The 21,067-nt window shown below is 44.2% G+C and overlaps 1 protein-coding gene across 1 annotated transcript; it reads left to right on the plus strand.

Annotated features, from left to right (window-relative positions):
- Positions 1 to 16,658: 16,658 nt before the first annotated feature.
- Positions 16,659 to 18,542, plus strand: LOC131264915 (carboxypeptidase N subunit 2-like). The gene is made up of 2 exons (XM_058267179.1): positions 16,659 to 16,678; positions 16,774 to 18,542. Exons 1-2 carry the CDS (start codon positions 16,659 to 16,661, stop codon positions 18,497 to 18,499), a joined length of 1,746 nt encoding a protein of 581 aa, XP_058123162.1. The 3' UTR covers positions 18,500 to 18,542.
- Positions 18,543 to 21,067: the final 2,525 nt, after the last annotated feature.

A 21,067-nucleotide genomic window follows, 5' to 3' on the forward strand; every position in this document is an offset into this window, starting at 1 on the left:
GAATGATGAGTTGAGATTTGAGTTTACCAAATCAGTTTGAGTGTCAATAAAGCAATGACAAATCCAACCAAATATAATTTTATAAATTGACTAAAAGTAGGTGGAATCGGAATGTTGTTTAATTTTAACGATGCATCAAATGCATCCAATTTATTAACGATGGTTAAATAAACAAACCCGTATACGATTCCACCTGGTGTCTGCAAAGTAAGAGAGTAAGAAAAATGTCTTCGTATTATTTAAACTAGAGGAAGAATCAAATGTTTGGCTAATAATGAAGACAAAACGTGAGTAAGAAAACAGGAATATCATGCATTCAAACATAAAAATCCTACAAGAAATGAAACAAGAAATTTAATTAAAAAAAACTTCAAGAATTGAAATTCAAACATGATCAAACATCATTTCTCCTATTATTACCAATAAAAAAAAGGATATGTAATATAATTGTTGCTAAAAACCGAGTTAACCCGGGACAAGGTTACAGCTATGGTTAGCTAAGAGGAAATGCTACTATTAGTTTTTAAACATTAGGTTAAGAAAAAAATAATTTTGTAGTACATCAAGTACAAATTAGGCCGTCATACGATTTTGTTTCGTTTCTCACTGAAAAAGATAAATATGTCAAACTAATTGTTGGTCCATCCAAAACCAAAAACCTACCCGTCCATCAGCCGCCATTGTTCTGCACACAACCGTACGCACTAGCGGAGTGCAAAACTTACTCCATGCTTCGGCACGCCGAAAACAAAAAGTTTTGGTCGCAATCGCGCGCTGTGGCGGTTTCGGCAATCAAGTACGATCTACCCAAAACCCCAAAGAACCAATGCGAGTGTTTGCCAACGCCGGTGACTTTCGGCGTGCTTCCGGCCTTCGAGCACCGAGTCCCGGCCCGAGTTGAGCTTTCCCGTTTCCGCGGAAAAGCGCTGCACGCGCTCGACACGCTGACCAGTGCCGTCGTGCCGGGGAGTGTTGCAGCAATCATCATCCGAGGTACTCAGACACCGACGACACACACGTTTCGGGACGCGTTTCGGTTTCACGTTTCGGTTTTCGAAAGGACGAAGGACGAAACATCAATGGGACCGGTGGGTTTTTGTACTCCAGATGATCGCACCGGCAGGGCGGGAAAACCCCCATCGGGCCCCCAGCAGCAAGGGCTGACGAGAGAGACCGGAGAGTGACTGGCTGCCACAGGTCCTCGGGGCGTTTATACGAGCCCCACTGAATGGCACTGTGTGTGTGTATGTACTTGTACGTGCCGGAGTGGAGTGCAGCGCAAAAACACAGCAAGCTGCTCGTCTCGGGCTCGACGTGTTGTGCAGGTGAACATTGAGCGTCATCCGAGCGCTGGCAAGCGAAAGATCAGAGCAGAAAGCGGAAAGGACCCCCAGGGAGGCTAAGGGATCGTTCGGCCGAGTAGGGTGGGGTGGGGTGAGGGAAAAACCTTCTAACCATAAAATAATAATATATGAAATGAAAAGAGATGCAATTAAACTGGTCCCAATGCTGCCGCCGGCCAGCTCTAGCCCGGGGCCGATAAAATGTGAATATACCATACATTATCAGGTTCTGGCATCGACGTGGATTTATATTTACGTATAATTTACCCTCCCGTGTGTGTGTGTTTCGTTTCCCTGGCCACCACAATGTGTGCCTCGTCCACTGCCTCTCTCCCTCCCGGATGATGCTGGAACGCCTGTTCAGCACTTCCACATCCATCGCACATCTTTTCCGCACCGAGCCGACTCGACCTGGCCTGGGCCGGCCTTGTTTGCTCATCGTTGATCATACCGGAGGCCGGGTTTTGGGTTTCGGCGTGCCGGATCCGTGCCGGCTGACAGTTCGCGTCCAACCGGCATCATCATCGCCGCTCGTCCCGGGTACTCTGGGTCGTCAATCTCTGGGACGGATCTTTCGCGCAAAAAAAAAAACCCTTCGGACACACAGAACATAATATGCGCCGCGTACCGCAAAACATAAAATAAAAACAGCCATCATCCCTGGCGTCCCGGGGGCGCGCGCAAACCGGCGAAGCTACCCGAGGCCCGTACGCCTTCGATTAAGATAAAAATGGTGCTCAACTGCGGGCAAATGACAGCTTCGGCTCGCATCGGTCCGGGCTCTACGTACGTCAAATATAACAACAAACGTAACCACGCGAGCTGAGGTAGAAAGGCAACGCAAGCCCTAGCCATCGGGCAGCGATTGATAATCAATAATATTTCAATCATTTGACAGATTTCCATGCAGGTGTTCATTGCACTACTTCGCGGACCGTCGATCGTAAGCGGTGGAGTTGGTTTGAGTGTTTTGTATGTAATGATTATTCTACGATATCAAGAAAGGATATCAAGGGTAGGATTCCAACTCCCATAAAATAGTTGTTGTATTCAATAGTTAGATGCTGTATTTTAAAACTGGAATAGTTCATATAATATTTTAAAACTACAACCACGACTCTGCTTAACCTAACGAAACTGCAAATGAAACTGCTTAGATTATGACCCTATAAAAGTATACCATTTCTTTTAATCTAAACCGACCTTAGTCATGTAATTGTTGCTCTTTTGGGGTAAAATTTTATACCAAATAGTATTTTATCTTACCAGGAAATGTATGTATTAATAATTTTTTTTCGAAAACTTTCTTTTGAAAATGTTTTATAGCTATGCTTTATACTAGGTACTTTTACAGTTTTATAAAGTATTATACTTAACGCAATTGATGGTACACTATCATAGTTCAACATCAAAACATGAAAAAGAAAAGTTGAAAATGTATGAAAAAATATCTAAAAACGAATAAGCACTCTTAGTAACTATGTATATTTATCAACATTGTTAGTTTAATGTGTTCCACATAACACACTACACGTTCAAACGAAAGTTTTTATTTTTCTGAAGTATGAACTTAGAAATCATATGCAATCAAAGTATCATCATAGAGGTGTTAGGGTCATCAAGAATGGAAATAATCCACGGTTTTATCGTTCGCATTGTTAAATGTGAAACATTGCAATGATTGCATTTTCCATCGACGGCCAGCACTTTCTCGTATTACACTTCTATGGAAGATCATTTGCCAAGTTCGAACGTTCCATGTCCGCGCGTTTTCCACGAACGACGTCAGAATTATTCTTCCCCGAGGGAGGGAGTTCCATTTTCCCACCCGAGATGGGAAACGCGAATAGCGTACAGACCGATGGTTGATCCGGATGATGGTGTGAGGGTGCGGATATGTGCACATTGTTTGGCTGTTTGTTTGCTTTGTTCGTTAGTTTACAAGCGTACCATTTTTCCATCCATCCGGGATTGGTACCACACCGTAATGCCACGGTCCATCATGGAGAGATAATCGTCCGGATGAAATTTCCATTGAGTTTTTCGTCGGGAAAAGGTGCGCAAAAATGGAAATTTGCTGCACGAAAGGTGGATGAATGCTTTGGGATGGAAAATTCGGTCCACGGAATGCTTCTATGTGCGAGATTGGAGTGTCAACATGTGCATCCTTCGCTTCCACACTACTAAAGGATGCGCTTTCGTCAGTCTTGTCCTCGCGACCGTCGACCGAAGAAGGTTCACAAAGATAATTGACACCTTCCCAAACACAAGCTGGCTAAAAAAAGGATCCTAAATCGTCAGCAAGCCCCCAACCCGTCGTCGTCTGAATGGCCATTTTCAGCAGTGCCGCTAAATGGCGAAGAAACAAATAACCACACAGAGCAAAAAAAAAGTCTCTAAGGACGAGTAGCATCAATGGAAAGACGAACGAAACAAACTAACCAGCCATAGTCATACGAACGGCGAGAAAAAGATGGCACACGCCCGTCGCCTTCCGAGGACAAATACGTGAACCCGACACCTGTTGCGTCGAAGGGAAATTGATGGCCTACGAAGGGATGGGAAAAACGGTCAACTCTCTCTCTCTCTCTCTCTCTCACCCTTTCGGCGTCCCGATTTCATTCACATCTTTTCCACGTTTGCCGTCCAACCGGTCGTGGAAGGATGCGATGGAATGAAGAATGTCCATGCTGCCCGGTTATGGTCGGGTCGCTTTTTTCTCGTTTCTTGCCAGCCTGTTGCGTGACGTGGGGCATGCGGTGCGTGGAAGCCGTGCTCGGTCGTGGTATAATTTATGAACTGTTGATAATTAAACCTTGGGCCGGCCGGAACTGGCACACCGGTGTGTATGTGGTGCTGGTTGAAGGTGATGGCATGGGATGTGGGCATGAATAAATTTTAAAATTGAAAAGTGCATAATGTAAGTGGCAAAATGTTGTCACTTAGAAGGTAATATGCAGTGGGGGGTTTACATTTATGAGGGGGATTAAGTGGTAAAATGAAGGGGTGTCCATAAGCATAACTATACTATACCGTAAAATATGAGAAATGTTTGTCTATTTTGAATACTTTTCAATCAAATTCATTGTTACGTGCTACTTTTTTCCTAAAAACAATAAGTTTTATGCTGATTCCTCGATTGTTGGTTTTATCAAGTTTATTGAACAATTCAATTATTTCTTTATTCTTCTTATCTAGTTTTAGAACGAATAATGATTTTATACCATGGTATGCAGCGTTTGGCAACATCAAACAGTCAATATGTCAAAAACTCATAGGTCTATGTCAGATAGATGAAACTGTTTAAGTTTGTTACCGTATTATTTAACTCCTATACTTGATACATTCCTCAGCCTTGTTGTTTTGATACAACTACATGTTTGTTTTCAATTGGAAACATTTTTCTTTCGTTCATTTCATCTTCAACTCTGATGATATACCGGACCATCATTAAATTACTTCGTTAGGGTTCTAAGCTTTAATTTCCATAGAATACAATAAAATTACCGTTTTTTGTAAGATTTACTTAAATTCAACCTGTCGATCATAAAGGAATGTTGATGTTACATTTTTTAGTTCATTTAACCAGTTGACTCTGATATCATTTCACGTTAGGTTGTGCTGGATTGATTTCAACCAATTTTATTTATCGTTCCTTTTTGATTATGCAGCATTTGTTCCCCAACCTGGACTCAGTTTTCAACGACTTCAAAGGATTCCCAGCATCCACATTCGTCCAACACGTGTCAGAATCAAATGAACCCATCAAACGCAACCCGGAAAACGCAGATGAAAGGAGCCTTTACCAAACGGATTAGAACGGAGGAGAATCAATCGTCCAGCTCATTGAGCTTCCGTGGCCGCGCCAATGGGCGGGCTGCCAGCGTAATGAGGTGGAAAATTATAAGAATCCCTAGATTTGCGTGCACTTATCGGCCATTGCGTACGCCACCGACGAGCGGTTGTTGAACAACGCCAACGCCAGGGCGAAACCCGTCCGTTAGCCGATGTGCTTTCGGTTCAGCTAATATTGACGATTATGCATTATTATCAACCGGTGCAATCATAACCATCAGGCTCGGTCCCGGACCTGGTGTGGCTAGGCTCGCTCCCACCGCTCGGCTAGCGCTTGGCGCCTATCATCACGCCGATGTGGAGCGAACCCGGGGCTCGTGCATCCTGCAATCATTGCCCAAAAGGCTCGACGGTTTGATCGCCCCAACGATCGGAGTCTGTTTTCCTCCGGTAATCAACATCGTTTACGCTTCATTGCATGCATTGAATCCTACACACACACAAACACACACACTCCCTATGCGAAGGAAGGCGCTTTCCACCGAGCACCATCATTACCGTGCGAAGTAGCGAGCGATGATAAGCCATCGTTTCGCTTGCCGAGCCGTCGTTGTGAAATCTCCCTTGATCAGCAAAAACTAGAAAAGTAAAATAAAAATCTTCCGTTACAGATGCCGTTTCGAATCAACCCGATTTCCAAGACGACTCCCGGTACGGCCGACTGAGCTTGTCTGGCGAGGATAAAGGATCTTTTCATGCTTAAATCACGCTGTGCACTGGGTTGCAACTGAAAGTTTTCCGGGTACGGGTAAAGCCCACAGATTTAGGCGTTCCATATTGCTAATGCTTTTTTTTGTTGGTCCATGGAGAGCGCCATTTTTCGCACCGCTCAAAGGGTAGTTTACATCAGGAAAATGTTGAAGTAGAACATAATAAACTCTCATGTAAAGTAAAGAAAACTAGTTCTTAAACACTCCTTTGGGAGCAATAATTTTGCTACAATATAGTTATGAGAAGAATCTCTTCCATCTTTTGGAATGTATATAACAACGATTAACATTCCCGTGTGGACTCATAAAAATAAAACAAATGCTTTTTAACAAAAAGATGGCCAAAACTATCCCAAAACATTTGGTTGGTTGTTTCGCGTTTAAAACGATTTATTGCATTTATGTTTCTTATTGGAAATATATTTATAATCCAACCAGAACCAGAAAGGGTGCAGCCATTCGGCACACAAATCTCTGGTGGTCGTTTTCGTTTTGATGAATAAACTATTACCTTTTTCCGCCGCGGCCGCAACGGTGCAGAAAGCCTACGGAACGGAAAAATCCTTTGCCATCATCTACTCGACCAGAAAATAGTTTCGACCCATGCGTTGTTTCGGGCACAGATTTCGAGCGTATGCCCTTTTTCCTTTCCCCACCTCGCCTCACTCGCGGTCCCAATTTTTCACACCAGATCAAACGGATCTGTGCACCAGTGCAACCGATTGCACTTTCGCCGGAAATGCAGCGCAATGCGTGCAATGATGTGTGAATTTTGTGTGCCGTGCGTTTGATGAGGCGCAGAAGGGGAAGGGTTTTTGTGGAACGCGCACGCTATAGAAAATATCAAAATTTTATTCGATTTCTGTTCGTGATGCGTTTGAAGCGATAGAAATAATTATTTACTGCAAAACGTTATCCATAAATGATCCTGTTTCGTGCAGCTCTCGAGCGCCCTCTTTGTGGGTTTCTGGCGATCGGAAGTTTTTGATTCTTTGCTGAATTTTCAAACCTCTATCCGGGAGTGTCCTGGTTGTAGGCTGGCTAATAATATATTTCCATTTCCAGGCCACAGCAAACCTGCGGTGGCGGAAGGTTGTGTATGTGCATGCGTAATGTGAGACAACCCCGTTTTCCGGGTGCGGTTTGTTTTGTTGGCTTGCGAAATTGGAATTGTGTGTATTTGGGAGGCAAAATTTTGCAGCAATTCGGTAATTGAAAATCGGAAACGCTGGTACCCATCGCCGCGGGTCCTTTAGTAGAGAGAGGCAGAAAGAGAGAAAAAGAGAGAAAAAGCAATCGAAGGACAAACGCGAGGAAAAAGAGCTGTTGGGCTTTGCACAGCGTTTAGGAAGAAATGGATATGGGGCAATCGGGCACCGCAGGGGGCAGGAAGGGGCCACATTGCTGACACCGATGCGAGTGTGATCTGGTTTTTCCACAAGCTGGGAACAGAGCCTGATGGCGATGGCGCATATGGAGAGCACGATTTACGACGCGTTTTCGGCAACCAATTGCACGAAATGGTAAAAGTTTTCCCGGCACACATTACTCCCGAGGGAGTTTCGATTTTGGGAACCTTTGCCAATCGAAGGAAAATCATTGCCGGTGGGTGAATAATGGTTTAGCTACATGGATATGGCAAGGCAATGAAGGTGCTAGTCGATGGCTGTCAGGTTGATGTTAGGATTTGAAAAAGCTCTATTGTTCTCTTTCATTTCTCATAATTTGTTTTTAAAGGTGGCATTACGTAGTTTCCTTATACCGCAAATTTTTCTTATTTTAATTCTATTTAATTTATTATTCGAAATAATGGGGAAAATTATAGCATTTGCAAAAGAGCATTCAATTCAATTAAAATTGGGAAATTATAGCATTTGTAAAAGATCATTCAATAATGCGTTGAAAAGTGAACATAAAATGAAGCAACTTTATATCAGCTACAACAACAACGCATCGTTTGATCCTTGAGTGTTTGATAACCTGGTTTCATTTCACCTGGATGGTAACAACCTCTCAAGTATTCCGTATGAATTATTCAAAAACGCAAAGAATTTGACATGTTTTTCGATGGAAAATAAGAACCAGCAACAAATAGAGGATGACACCTTTGTTTGTTCATAATACCAAACTGGAAACCGTCGCTTTGGCAAATAATCAACTCGTTCACTTTGAGCTATCGCGCATATGGAACCTCTTTGACGCTGATGTTAGCAAAAAAAATTGTAAAACTTCTGCTTCCAGCATCATTAGGAAATTTGCAAGCATCGTATGATGAAAGATGATAAAGTCTTTGGGAAACCTAGAGATGCACTTCGCTTTCTTATTCTTTCACATAATAGAAAAATCTCCATTGGTTGGTTGCGGTCGTTTCTAGATGCTTAATCTATTACACAACGTGTTTGAGGACATTACAATGAAATATTTAAGCAACTATAACAATAAGTAACCTCGAGCTGAACAACATTCGTTTATTCACATTCAACGTGAGTAAGGATATCATCAAATCGCTAAAGGTGCTTAATCAGAAACAGTTCGAACTGCTGGAAGAACTATACCGATCAAAAAAGTACAGTGAACTGAAACCGAGTTTATCGATGAATTGAATAAAACTATAACGATTGGGATTGTGATAAAGTAGAGGTAATTTACGAAACTTTCGCTCCAATAGTATCATCGACTAGGATGCAGAATTTTTCTGCAAATATGCAAAGCTACCGGAATGAAAGAGCTGAAGAAGAGTGTAAATGGCTAACCATACGCGGGTGACAGAAAAAGACGCCCAAGTAAGCAGCTATGGAAAGGTAGCTCAAATCAAAGATCGATGCAATATATTTTCCCAAATCCTATCAGTGCAATACAATCCATTAAATCTTGGAAGTTCAAAATAAAAATTAAAACTCCAGTCGAGTTGAGCATCAGTTAGACAAAACCAAATAAAAATTACACAAACTTTAAACAGAATTCACACGTATCGATGGAGTAATAAAGACGACGATGCAATCAGAACGACTACAATAAAAAGTGAGTGAAACTGTACCCCAGATCAAAGATATATACAAATTCCAAGAAAGAACAAGTGAACCGCATGGCAATTGAGATTAAAACGTCACAAAAAAAGTTAAACCATATAAATGAGCAAGAAATGTTACGTAAGGAAATAAAGGAGTCCATAATCAAGTGATGTTAATAAAAAAAACAAGTGAACATTTCCAAGGAACATCTCCGACATAAATTGTTTTCGAACACTCCATACAAAAGAATTATAGATAAAACTAGAAAGAAATCGTTACGCTCTCAACTATTCAAATTATTTCATTATTTTGGAGCTTCTTGTATCTGTCATGTAACTAAATAAATATGTTTCTCATGTTAACTGGTGCAATTTTCATCCATTCTATTCTTTCTCTATGTGGGCTCGTATTGTGAACTCCTGTGAGGCAAAAAAAATTAGTTTAGTTTCAGCACATAAATATAAATATCCTCAAAATTAATGTTTTATAAATTACATTAATTATGAAAACAATAATGGACCTGGGAAACACATTTTAATCAACTTAATGTTTTAGTTGCAACTATAGGATGATCGCCCAGCAACAAGTGAGGAAACTTGCAAATTTGTACATTCCCTCAAGACGATGTGTCTATTTATCTTAATTGCTTTTATGTTAAGCGTTTGCGCAAAGGACACGGTGTTAAATGTTCAAGCATTTCCTTATTTGCAGGCGCTGTCGGAAAGTGCATTGAGATACAACCGCATGAATAAGTGTGCAACTTGGAAATTTATGCAAGAAAAGTCTAACACATTAGAACTGTTATCAAACGTGCTTGAGGATAATTAATACTGTTTGCACGAGGTACACCGTTTGAGGATGGTGTCTTTTGCGTTAGTTTGTTAAACCCGGATCCGGAAGAGGGTAGTCACCTGGCCCTGGGCTTGGGTAACGAGTTCATATAACCTAATAAAAATGCCTGCGCTCGATTGTTACAACTTTGTAATTAAGTCAGGCAGATGTCTTAATTACTTTTTAATTACGATTACCGTTTCATTCTTTTTATGCTACTGCAATCCAAACCTCTTTTTCTCTTTCACTCTCTCACACGCTCCCTTTCTCTCTCTACCTATCGCTCCCAATGAAGAATTACGACCTGTGTGGTTGTGCGACACATCGAAGTGGCGTGTAACGCATCGCGGTGCAATGCAAGTGCATTCGACGCCAGCGAATGGGACTGAAACTGGATCTCGCGGATGGCCAAGGACGTCGGTTTTCGCCGGATCGGTGGTGGAAAGCTGGCCATTAATTGTAGGTCCCGCGGATGCACGCCAGCGTCCTGCGAACGTGGCCAGCAGATCTGCAAACTGGAGCATGCCCACCGTTACCACCGTTGGCTTCTCGGGGGCCACTCCATCTGTGCATGGCAGCTGCTCACTGGGTTTCGGCCCTGCACGATCACACGTACGCGATCGTAATCGTTTAGCTGCGAAAGAGCTGCGTCACCGGGGCGCACCTCGGCATGCATTATCGGGCCCTGCATCTTGGCTTTCTTGCCGTCTTACGCCCGGCCGGCCAATGCTGCCAAGTGCTGCCGGCGCTGCCAACCTGATTAGCTTGACGATTTTGTAAGCAACGCCGTCCATCGCCCGGGGCGCGCCAAGCCTCCGAAGGGGCAGCGGGCAGCAAGGGTGCCGTCCGGCGGTCGGAAACGTGTTCCAGGGCGCCCTCGGGCGTTCGAGTTTGATACATGCAAAACATGCGCAATCTCCCGAAGCAACGAACGGCGGCGCTCGCGAACGGCGTTGGAGCGTTGGGTCGCGTCCGGCACGGACGGGAAGGACCATAAAATTCAACCGTGAAGCGGCTCATTCCACGTGGTTTTTAGTGTGGCTCTAGTGGTTTGTTTTTCACCCTCCATTACTCACACGGGTAAGGGTAAACACACTTGATTAGTCATAAAAGTGTAAATCCTTTTAATCATCTTGTTTTTCCTCTTAAATTTGGGATGAAGTTGTTAAAAGCAGCATTGAATGTCCTGTGTTTCCTTTTAGAATACAGGTCCCGATGGCCAATTGCTTACGCTTAGGTGATCCTACCAGGTTTAGCAGCATAAATTTAATACTTTTCCATTGCTTAGGCACCCAAAATTTCTAATGTGTCTTATGTTTGGAAGTGTCGTACCAAAAAGTTTGATAACATAATTTCACAAAATTTGTTTTATTTCTTCAAATATTTGTTCTATTTCAATGCGCTTCGTTACACTTGTTCAACAACTTTGCTTAAATTGTAAAACAATTATTGGACTTACAATGTGTTCTACGATAGATAGGCATTTTTAACATGCACATTTAAAGAAGTGCAACTTCTTGTTTAGTGTTTCATATATAAAGTTTTATATTAAAACTCGAGAACTAACAGGATGGTCTCATGGGGATGCTTCAGCCGAAAGGAATTCCGCAGAGGGCCATGTTTTTGACCTTCTTATTAATATGACAACTAAGTTTTTCATTCTTAGCTTGTGCACAATAATGAACATAAAATTTGTTTTATTCTGGTAAGCATTGCTAGTACACTTTATAGTATATTTTGATAACGGATTATTAAGTATTTTATTTAGGATATCAGTTTTGATAATATAAATTGATTGTCCAAACCAGGAAGCACATCTAATCAAATTTAATTTCTTTTAATCGAAACAAATATTGAGTATTGTCATATTCATTTACTTCTTTTCTTTTAACCCCTTCACAGTCTCAGTGTTTTTTTTTAGATTTTTTGTGATTTAGATCAATACTGTGTTACATTTTTCTTCAATTTCATCGATTAGCATCGCATAATTGAGTTAAAATGAACAAACATTTAATGACGTGTTTTTAAAGCAGGTGCACTTAGAATCAACGTCGCACAACGAAAATAGAAACAAATCAGGGGACAAAAACTGCCCGGGCAAAACTGTGAAGGGTTTAATTACAAGTTTGCGTATAACTGATTTAACATGCTTGTCTTGGTACAGTAAACACGAATTCAAAATCGAAAAGAATAACAAAAGCCGAATCTTTCAATTGGAGAAAGATAAACTATTTGCTCGTTATTTTTCGTCTCACTAGTGGCAAATAAAACCTAACCGTTCGAAACTCCATCACATTTGGGTTCGTTTCTTGCGGAATAAACCAGCGCGAAAAATAGCGAGCTCCCGAATGCAAGGACTCTTAAAAAAAGAAACAGGATTCCGACTTGCAACCGGTTGGTTCGAGCGACAAAAGAGAATCGCGCAGTCCAATTTCTACGTCTTGTAGCTTGCCCGTGGCCATGGTTGGGTTTTGGGAGGTTCTGTTTTCGTTTTTTTTTTTTGGGTTCGTTGCTTTTCTCTGCGCGCGTATGACTGTTTTCGTTCACTCTTCGAGTTTCTGGAGCCGGTGCCGCTGGTACCGAGGGCGAATTCCGGGGACTCGCCGGCACACAATTGCGTGTCCTGCGGCGACTCGATCCCAAACATACTGCACCATTTGACAACGTCCAACGTCGAAATTTTGCGCTTCTCTTTCTCCCCGTGGTGCCCCGAGGCCGTGTGCGCGTCGAAGGAAGTGCACCTCGCTGGTGGCGGAGGAAGGAGGGCGAAGGGGAAGCAGCAGCTCGAGAGCCATACCAGGCCCCTGGGGCGATGGTGAGACAGCAGAGCGTGGCACGGGAGAAGGCGAGCACCGAACGGAACGAATGTGAGCGAAAAATGGAAAACTTTTTCCTTTCCCTCGAAACGGCCCGCAGGCTCGGTTGCGCTCCGGAGTCCTTCCACGACGTCGGTGCGGTGGCCCACGTTCTCCCGTCGGCAGGAAACGAACCCAAACCGACCCCGGGTCGGACCGCTCGCGCGGCCATGACGTTGTGTGATTGCTTCGAACCAAAAACGACATCACGGTGGGTTTTACGTATTTTTTTTTTTCTGCGGGCCTTTCGTCTCCCCCGGAGGGCTGCCGGAGCGGGGCCAGCCCCCGTCCCAGGGCAGCAAGATGTCTCTGTCCATTTTTCCACCGCGAGCGAAGTGCTCGAGCAGGATTCGGTTCCTTCGTTTCCTTCCTTCTGCGATCCCTTTTTAGTCCTTGCTCCACCAGCGGCGTCCTTTTCTGCACAACTTTCGGCATTTACGTACAACGCGTTCGCTGTTGGAATTTGGCCTCAAGAAAGACAACGCAACGGCGGGGAGAGTGGGGGAGGACGAAGGGGGAAAGCATGAGAGGGACCAAACCGAGCGCATCCGCAGGCCAACGGCGGGAGAGAATGTTTTATATCAAGTTGCGACAGGAGTTGGTAGGCTTCGCAAAATTTCACCCCGCGGGTGTTTAAGCGCAAAAAAAAATGTTATTTAAAGAACAAAAACTAAAAAGTGGGGCTTGGGAGTTTTTTTGGTTTTTAAACTTACAAAGACATTGAACCGACAAAATAACCGTGCACGTGGAGAGCAAGGCGTAGGCAAAACGGGGCGCAAGAGAAAGATAAAACAATAAAAACTCTGTACACGGTGAGGAAAAAACTCGTTCAAAATAAAAAATGAGGCTCCAAACGTTTGGAAAACACCACCCTCTCTCCCAGACGCCCTGGTTTTCCCCACCACAAGCTCATTATAATCGAACACCAAATGCGGAACGAGCTCCCGAACCGATTGGAGCATGAAATCAATCACCGAAACTCCTAAACCATCAGCGCCGCCTCATTAGCGGCTCATCAATTAGCGTAAATGATAGCTGCGTCTTCCCGCACGCGAACCGGTTGCCGACGTTAATCATCACTTAACACCTCACCTCACGGCGCTCGGGTTAAACTAGCGGGTTTGTAGCGAGAAATTACGCGCCTAACATATTTCACTTAATCGAATGAATTATCAATTCGAAACCCCGCGTGCCAAAAGGGAAGGCTGGGATGAAATGCAGGCTCTCGTGGTGGCGATGTTCTGGTGAGGGAGAAGATAGGGGTGAGGGATGAAAAACCCCCACGTGAAATGAAAGAAACAAACAGTCGGTGATGGGGGAAAAAAAAAAGAAAAACCCGACCCAGCACCAGCAATGTCTTAAAGCGCCGCAAGGTCCGAGCCCGGGATGTGAAACAAAAATCCGCGATAAAATATTTCCCTTCCCACCTTGTTCCCCTTCCCATTTGCCTCCGAGGTGCAAGATGTGGAGTGGTAGATTGTGCCTTCGCTTGGACTTGAAGTGTTCGGTGTTTCCTGATGCCTGATCCTTTCGTTCAGGCAAGTTTCTGTTTTTTTTTGGTTTTGCGTTCGCGTTCAGCCTGCCGCCGGCAACGCAACGGTTCGCTGCATTATGCGCTCGTCCGCTGACAGATCAGTGGCGGGGAGAAGGTGATGGGGGAAGCATCGGTCGGGGCATTCGGCTCCAGATAAACAGGACCGGCCGCAAAAGGACACACCGGGCAACGAAAAATAAAAACCCCACGCCCGGCCATTCGGATCGAACTCGAATACCTGTCAACGGAGGCGAAGGCGCTCGGAGGCGAAGGCGATATCAAGAGTGACCGGACCGGGTGGGGAGGAAAAGGGGAGGGGGGGGGGGGGAGGGGGAAGAAACAACGAGCGTTGGCCGCGTACGCGCCGCTGGCGTTTCCATTTCTGGCATTTCGAATTTTCCACCGCCGGGGGGGTTGAAAAAAAAACGCTTCGCCCGTCGAAAAACCGACCGTACTTCGGGGTGCGTCGGGCTTTTGTGTCTTCGCCGCTCTCCGGCTTCTTGTTCTTCGTTTTCCGCCACGGACACGGACTTCAAGCTGCACAAACTGCACCGAACTCCACGGAAATCCCTTCCGGGCGAAAGTGCATCGAGAGAGAGAGGGATCCGGAGCAGGACACGAAAGAGGCGATAAGCGCAGCCGTTTGCAATGGTGGCGTTGGGCTGCAGGGGGAAGGAAGGTGGAGGGGAAGCGTCTAGATGGTGCCGTTTTTCGAGCGCCGCAAGGATTCGGCGCGCCATGATAACAAACGCGCCATGGAACCGAGCTGGGGATGGTTCTAGCTGGCAGATCGGCTAGAACGTGTTAAAAGCTCATTAGCTCATTGCTAAGATAGAGCAATGTCTTTTTTCTACAGAAATACATCGTCAAGTTATCGAGAAACTTTTTTAACCTATTGTTTTATTCTAGATATTATTTTGGAAAAAGGCAGTAGCATCAATTTCCGAAAATGGATAAGATTGGTATTGAAACGTTATATCACCTATGAAGACGTTGCGTAAGGATATTCTAGTGGTTATTTAGAATATTATTAGAAACAAGAACAAGGCTGAAATGTTTCTAATTTTAAAATATAGTATCATGTAAAACTAAGGATGAAGGCTTTTAGTCAATAAAAAAAGATTGTAGGAAGAGATAATGACTTTATCTGCTATAAGAAAGTATTATTCTCTACAACTCAATCCATTGAGAATTTCAAAACATTCTTAGCAGCATTCTTGAATAGGTCAACTACAATTATGTTTCTAATTTACCTTTTTCTTTTGATTTATTTGGTCAGTAATTAGAGCAAGTATTTATTCTGTAACGCCAGGAAATGATATTTGAAACCCATTACTGAATTTGATGAACTGGATAGAAAAGTCAAGATGGTTCCGCTTTATTTCGTTTCTTTTTTGTCAGCAGCAAGTTTATATTCTAAATAATTACCGGAAAAAGTAATAAGGATCGTTATACTTCAAAAACGCTGCGATAGAGATTCAAGATCTTTAAATAATAAGTAATGTCTCAAAACAGCGAGATTTTAGGTTTAAAAATTCAATTGAAGAATACAATTCAATTTAGTTGTATTATCAGTTTATTTGAAAGTAATGATTCGTTTCAAAGTGTTCAATCTCATTAGTCAGCGTAAATTAATCGAAATAAGTAGATAACAATCAATTCATCAAATGTTATTTGTTTACTGTTTGTATTTCTAGCTGTTTCAATTTAATATGTTTTTATTTTCAACACGACTGCAAACATGCTTATGTGCCAAAGCAGACTCACACACCAACAAAACGGTGAGGAGACCCATTCGATTAGTAACTTCCTTCCATCAACCGGGGACAAAAAAGAAAAGATGTGCAGTTCGTTTCTCCGGCGCTTATAATTTCCTCCCGCAAAACTGCATTACGACACTTGCTTATCACCGTCGGGCACGAGCAGACACATAGCGTCTCCAGCTCGCCTTCCCACACGTAACCGTTTCCTTCTCCCCTCTCGCCCACCGCTGCGATCAGAACCGGCAGACGTCTTGCGACCGCTTTCTTATCGGTGACAAACGGTGGAGGGTGGTGTCTATCCTTTGCTTCGTTTCAATGTCAGACACCAGTCGGTTCGACGTCGTTCGTTCCGGGTCATTCGAAGGATCTTCCCGACGGGGGGGATGGGTGTATGAGGACCGCCGGGGAAGGAAACCAAAGCAAATACGATCCCATCGATCGCTCGACGAGAGGATCAGATTACGAGAGACCCCTAAACAACAACAGCTGATTCAGCAGAAAGGTGTGTTTTTGTGTTTCGCCATCGCGTTCTGCTCTACTTCTAGCGGAAGGGGGAAAGTGTGTTGCCTATGTCCCTGGCAGAACTGATAAGAACGTGCTGATATGGCGCTCAAGTTTAGAGTTCCGACGGCACTTGAACGGCACGATCTCCAGTAGTATCTGCGAGGCGTTCAACCGCTTCCTTGTTCAGTCGAGATCGAGCTGCCCGTGCGGCTGGAAAGATATCCGAAAAGTGCAACTAAAAGTGCAGCGACGATGCATCCGTCCTGTTGGAGGTTTGTTGCTAGTTTCTAGTTTCCTGCTGCTAACAAAGTGTTGTTGTGCGTTTTAAACGTGTCTTTCTAACCGATACTTGTTGCAATTCTTCCAGTGTTTTCCTATTGGTGTTTGCCTTCGCCATCGGAACGATCGATGCCATCACGTACCAGTGCGATCATTACGAGGGTGACACGTACAACCTGCGCTACTGCGCCCTGTTCGGGGTGAACATTGTGCACGATGCGGAGGACGTGGACTTCCTGTCGGATTACCCGCGCCCCTACCGGTTCGAGTTTTTCCAATCAAACCTCACCGAAATACCGCGCACGCTGTTTTCCGTGTTTCCCGAGATGCAGTCGGTCGATCTGACCGGGACGGGCGTCGAGAACATCAACAAGTTTACGTTTGAGAACGCGAAGCAGTTGCAAACGATATACCTACGCGAGAACAAGCTGACCACGTTGAACAACTTCATCTTCAAGGGTTGCGATCGTTTGCTATGGCTCGATCTTTCACGCAATCAGCTGAGCGAGCTGAAGGAAAAAGCGTTCTACGAGATCCCTGCTCTGGCCACGCTCGATCTTAGCTGGAACCAGCTGGAAAAGCTGCCGCAGGATGTGTTTTCTACGCTGGCAAAACTCACATCCCTCGACCTGAGTCACAACCGACTGACCGGGCTGAGTGATTCAACGTTCCGGTCGAACCCTTTGATAACGCTGGACCTGAACTTCAACCGGCTTCTGCGTCTTGGTGCGGACCTACTCTCCAGCTTGAACTCCCTGACATCGCTGAACTTGAAGGGGAATGTCCTGAAGAACATCACCCTCCCCTCCGCTCCTAAGAACATCGATCTGGCGGAAAACAATCTAACGATGATCCTGCTCGAGCCGCGCCCATATACGGTCGTTTGGTTGAACCTTTCCACCAACGCTCTCTCCAACGTCGCCAACGTTTCCGTCCTGAACAATCTCAGAACGCTCGACCTGTCCTTCAACAGTCTCAACACACTCCCGTTGACGACATTCCTCTCTTTGAAGGTCCTAAACACGTTAAACCTGGAGTCGACTAACCTTACATCGCTCGAGCACGGAATCTTTTCGCAGCAAACCGACCTACTCTGGCTGGATGTGTCCTTCAATCGACTTCAGACGTTCGATTTGAGCGTGCTGACAGCAGCCTCGAAGCTGGAACGTCTCCACCTCGACGGCAACTACCTAACAGCGCTCGAGTACCGATGGATCCCCGAACTGTTCCCCTCGCTCACCTATTTGGGGTTGTTCGCCAACCGCTGGAACTGTTCGTACCTGATCGAGCTGATACGCTACTGCCGACAGAAGTCGATCAGCGTATCGCCCCTGAAGGACTACGGCACGGTGCTGCATATGACGAACGTGCAGGGAATCTACTGCCTTGGTTCGTCGGGAGCACAACTACCCTCCGCCCGTCCAGTGCAACACGTCTGGGAAAAGGAGTCCTCGAGCAGCAGCGAATCGGAGGAAGACAGCACGGAAACAACCACCGTTTCGTCCGATCAGCTGCTCGAAATGATACGCCAGCTAAACCAAACGACGCTGCAGCGAATGCTGCTGATGGAAGGCGTACAGCAAGCGATCCAGCCCATGAATGCCCAACCGTCGGATACCTCTTGCACGGCGATGCACGCGTACAGCTATCAGATCTTCATCCTGCTGATCCTGTCGGCCATACTGATCCTCAACATTGCCTTTCTGCTGTGGGTGCAGCACAATGCGAACGCGCGCCGGGCCGTGGATCAAATGATCGTGTTCCGTCGCGAACATGGCGGCTCCATACAAACGGCCTTGAACGGGGATTTTTAGGTTAGGGAGTGTCTCGAGCGCGAGAGATGCATTGGAATGTATTGCGTTGTATGCAAAGTTTATGCATTAGTTAAATAATTATTTTCGTGTCATTCAGACCGTTAAAGTGAGAGAAGAATATTCTTATACCTATAATAAAATATATCATTTCCTTAGTGAATGATTTTCTCTTCCATAACATTGAAAACGCGCCACTCTTCCACCACAATCTGTGGCTTATAGTCGCAAAACATATAAATACATAATTACCCACGTATCAACCCGTAACCCCTGCAGCCAATTTTCATTAAAATTATCGTCATTATTATTGTCGCGAATGATAATTTTCCATCTCGACCCGCGTCTCCTCCGAAAGGCACAAGCAGCGCGGGGCCACATTCCGAGGGCTAATGGGGAGGAAAAACAAGAAGAAACTACCAGGAACATTTCACTGGAGGAAATGCATCGCGCTCGTTGCACTCCATAATGCACCTGTCCGTTTGTCCGACGGAATCGGTGTGTTTTTCTCTGTTTTCCATGTTTTCACGAAAAAAAAACACACATATACCACTTCTTCCCTGCCCCACTGGTTAGCCGGTTCGGGACATTACCGATAAATAAATAATTCGTGCTTCGTGAAATTAATCTGTCGGTAGTCATTATTGTCATAAAATTATAATTAGCTTCGCTGGGGCGCTGATTTTGCTTTCTTTTTCCGATGGCGCCCGTGTTTTCGGTCCACCCGTTTAAACGCGCCGCAAGGGAGTTTGGAAACATTTCGACGATGGAAGGTGGGTTTTTTTTTTGGTTTTTCCCCCTTCCTTCGGTTAATTATTGTTTTATACGAGGCACATTTCGCTGCACACGCATTCGCCATCCTGCCACGGATCTTTGTTGCATTTCCGGCGCCTCGTTGCGACCGGTATGTTTTTCTTTTTTCGTTCTGTGGTTTCTGTCAGATGCATGAAATTGCCGCCAAGATACGGCGGTTACGCTGCACACTTGTGCGCACCGGAGGCACTTTCCTCGCCCCGCATGGCGTCAGCATCATTAAACAATCGTTTATTACTTTATAGCCGGAAATTTCATTTAATTACGCAGAGAGGTGCCCGAATATCTACCTACCTTTTCAAGCAATTGGCCTCGACGAGACCGAGGGCGCTGCTCCGTTGCTCCAGATCGGCGGAGTACAGGTGAAATATGTCGAACGGGAAAATGGTGACTATTTTCGCACGCTTTCACTTGGTATGATCACAACACTGCAACACGCCGCTGGCCGCTCGGCTCGAATGGCTACGCCTGGTCTCTAGTAAATCAAGTCTGCACACCTCAATTTGTGTTTTATTTCGCCTATCAAGGAAATCACTTTTAACGACACACTATCTTTGAAAAGCACAAAAATGTCAACACCACGTGCGGCGAACGGAAACGCCACGAAAACAATTCCTCGAAGCTGCTTCACAAGAGCTCCCGCCAGAGACGACCACTTCGCGCGAAGTCACAGTACCGACTGGCGCAAGATTTGAAATACGATACAACAACCGCGCCAACATCGGAGCGATTAAATGGTGGACCTACTGGGTGCGTGGCAGTTCCCATACATAAAACTAGCAAAATCATAGAATTGGGTTTAAATGAAATAACTTAGCAGAGCATACATTATTTACAATATCTTTAGCTTTTACAGACAAGTTTTCTTTTCGAAAATAACACTTTTATCATGTTAGTTCATATGTTTGCTTTATGTAGTGCTGTGCCTAATGAATATTTTGGCGAGATTCATTCATATCAATCTCTCAACTAAGATTCATTCAGATGGATTCATGAATCTATAGGAACTCGAATCTTCAAACGTGTATGAATCTTTCGAAACTTTAGTTAAACTTCACCAATCTTTCATGGATCTTTCTATGACAAAATTCCATGATTCTTTCATTGGCGTGGGTTATGCAACCAAAACTAAAAGAAGTCCATCTACTAAATTTGTGCTTATGACTATCCATTAGTTAATTAATCTTTGGGATTCATGAATGTTTCATTACAAGATTAAGAGATTACAAAAAGCAGAGAATTATTCAGATTCATGAATCTGAATCGGAATTACACAACTCTAGCTTTACGCGATCCGCTTTTCGTCACATGCTAGTTCCGAGAGTGAATCACATCACTACTTGTTTCCATTTCGAGTCAACCGGTTCGCGAATCGGTAACCGATACGGCGGGTTTTAACGGTCATCGAGCATTCAAAAGGATGTGCCAACTGTTTTTCTACCTTTTTGCTATTTATCCTAGATCCTGCTTGTCCGCAGTAGTTTGTGTAATATAAATAAATTATTAATTGAATTAATTATCTACTGCTATCAACTTTCAAAAGTTCATCAACTCTCAAAATATAGATTTGAAAAAGTAATAAGTTGAACACTCGACAAAACCCTTTTGAATAATTAATAAATATTTTTATCGCATATCATCAAACCACGAGTTTTTCTACATCCACCGGTAGTTAATCATATGAATTTTTCCAATCAAAACCATGTGCTAAGCGTTGGAGAACGTTTCAAATAAGTGTTTGATAGATATAGTTTTTTG

Source organism: Anopheles coustani, chromosome 2, assembly GCF_943734705.1.
Source record: "Anopheles coustani chromosome 2, idAnoCousDA_361_x.2, whole genome shotgun sequence".
Lineage (NCBI taxonomy): Eukaryota > Metazoa > Arthropoda > Insecta > Diptera > Culicidae > Anopheles > Anopheles coustani.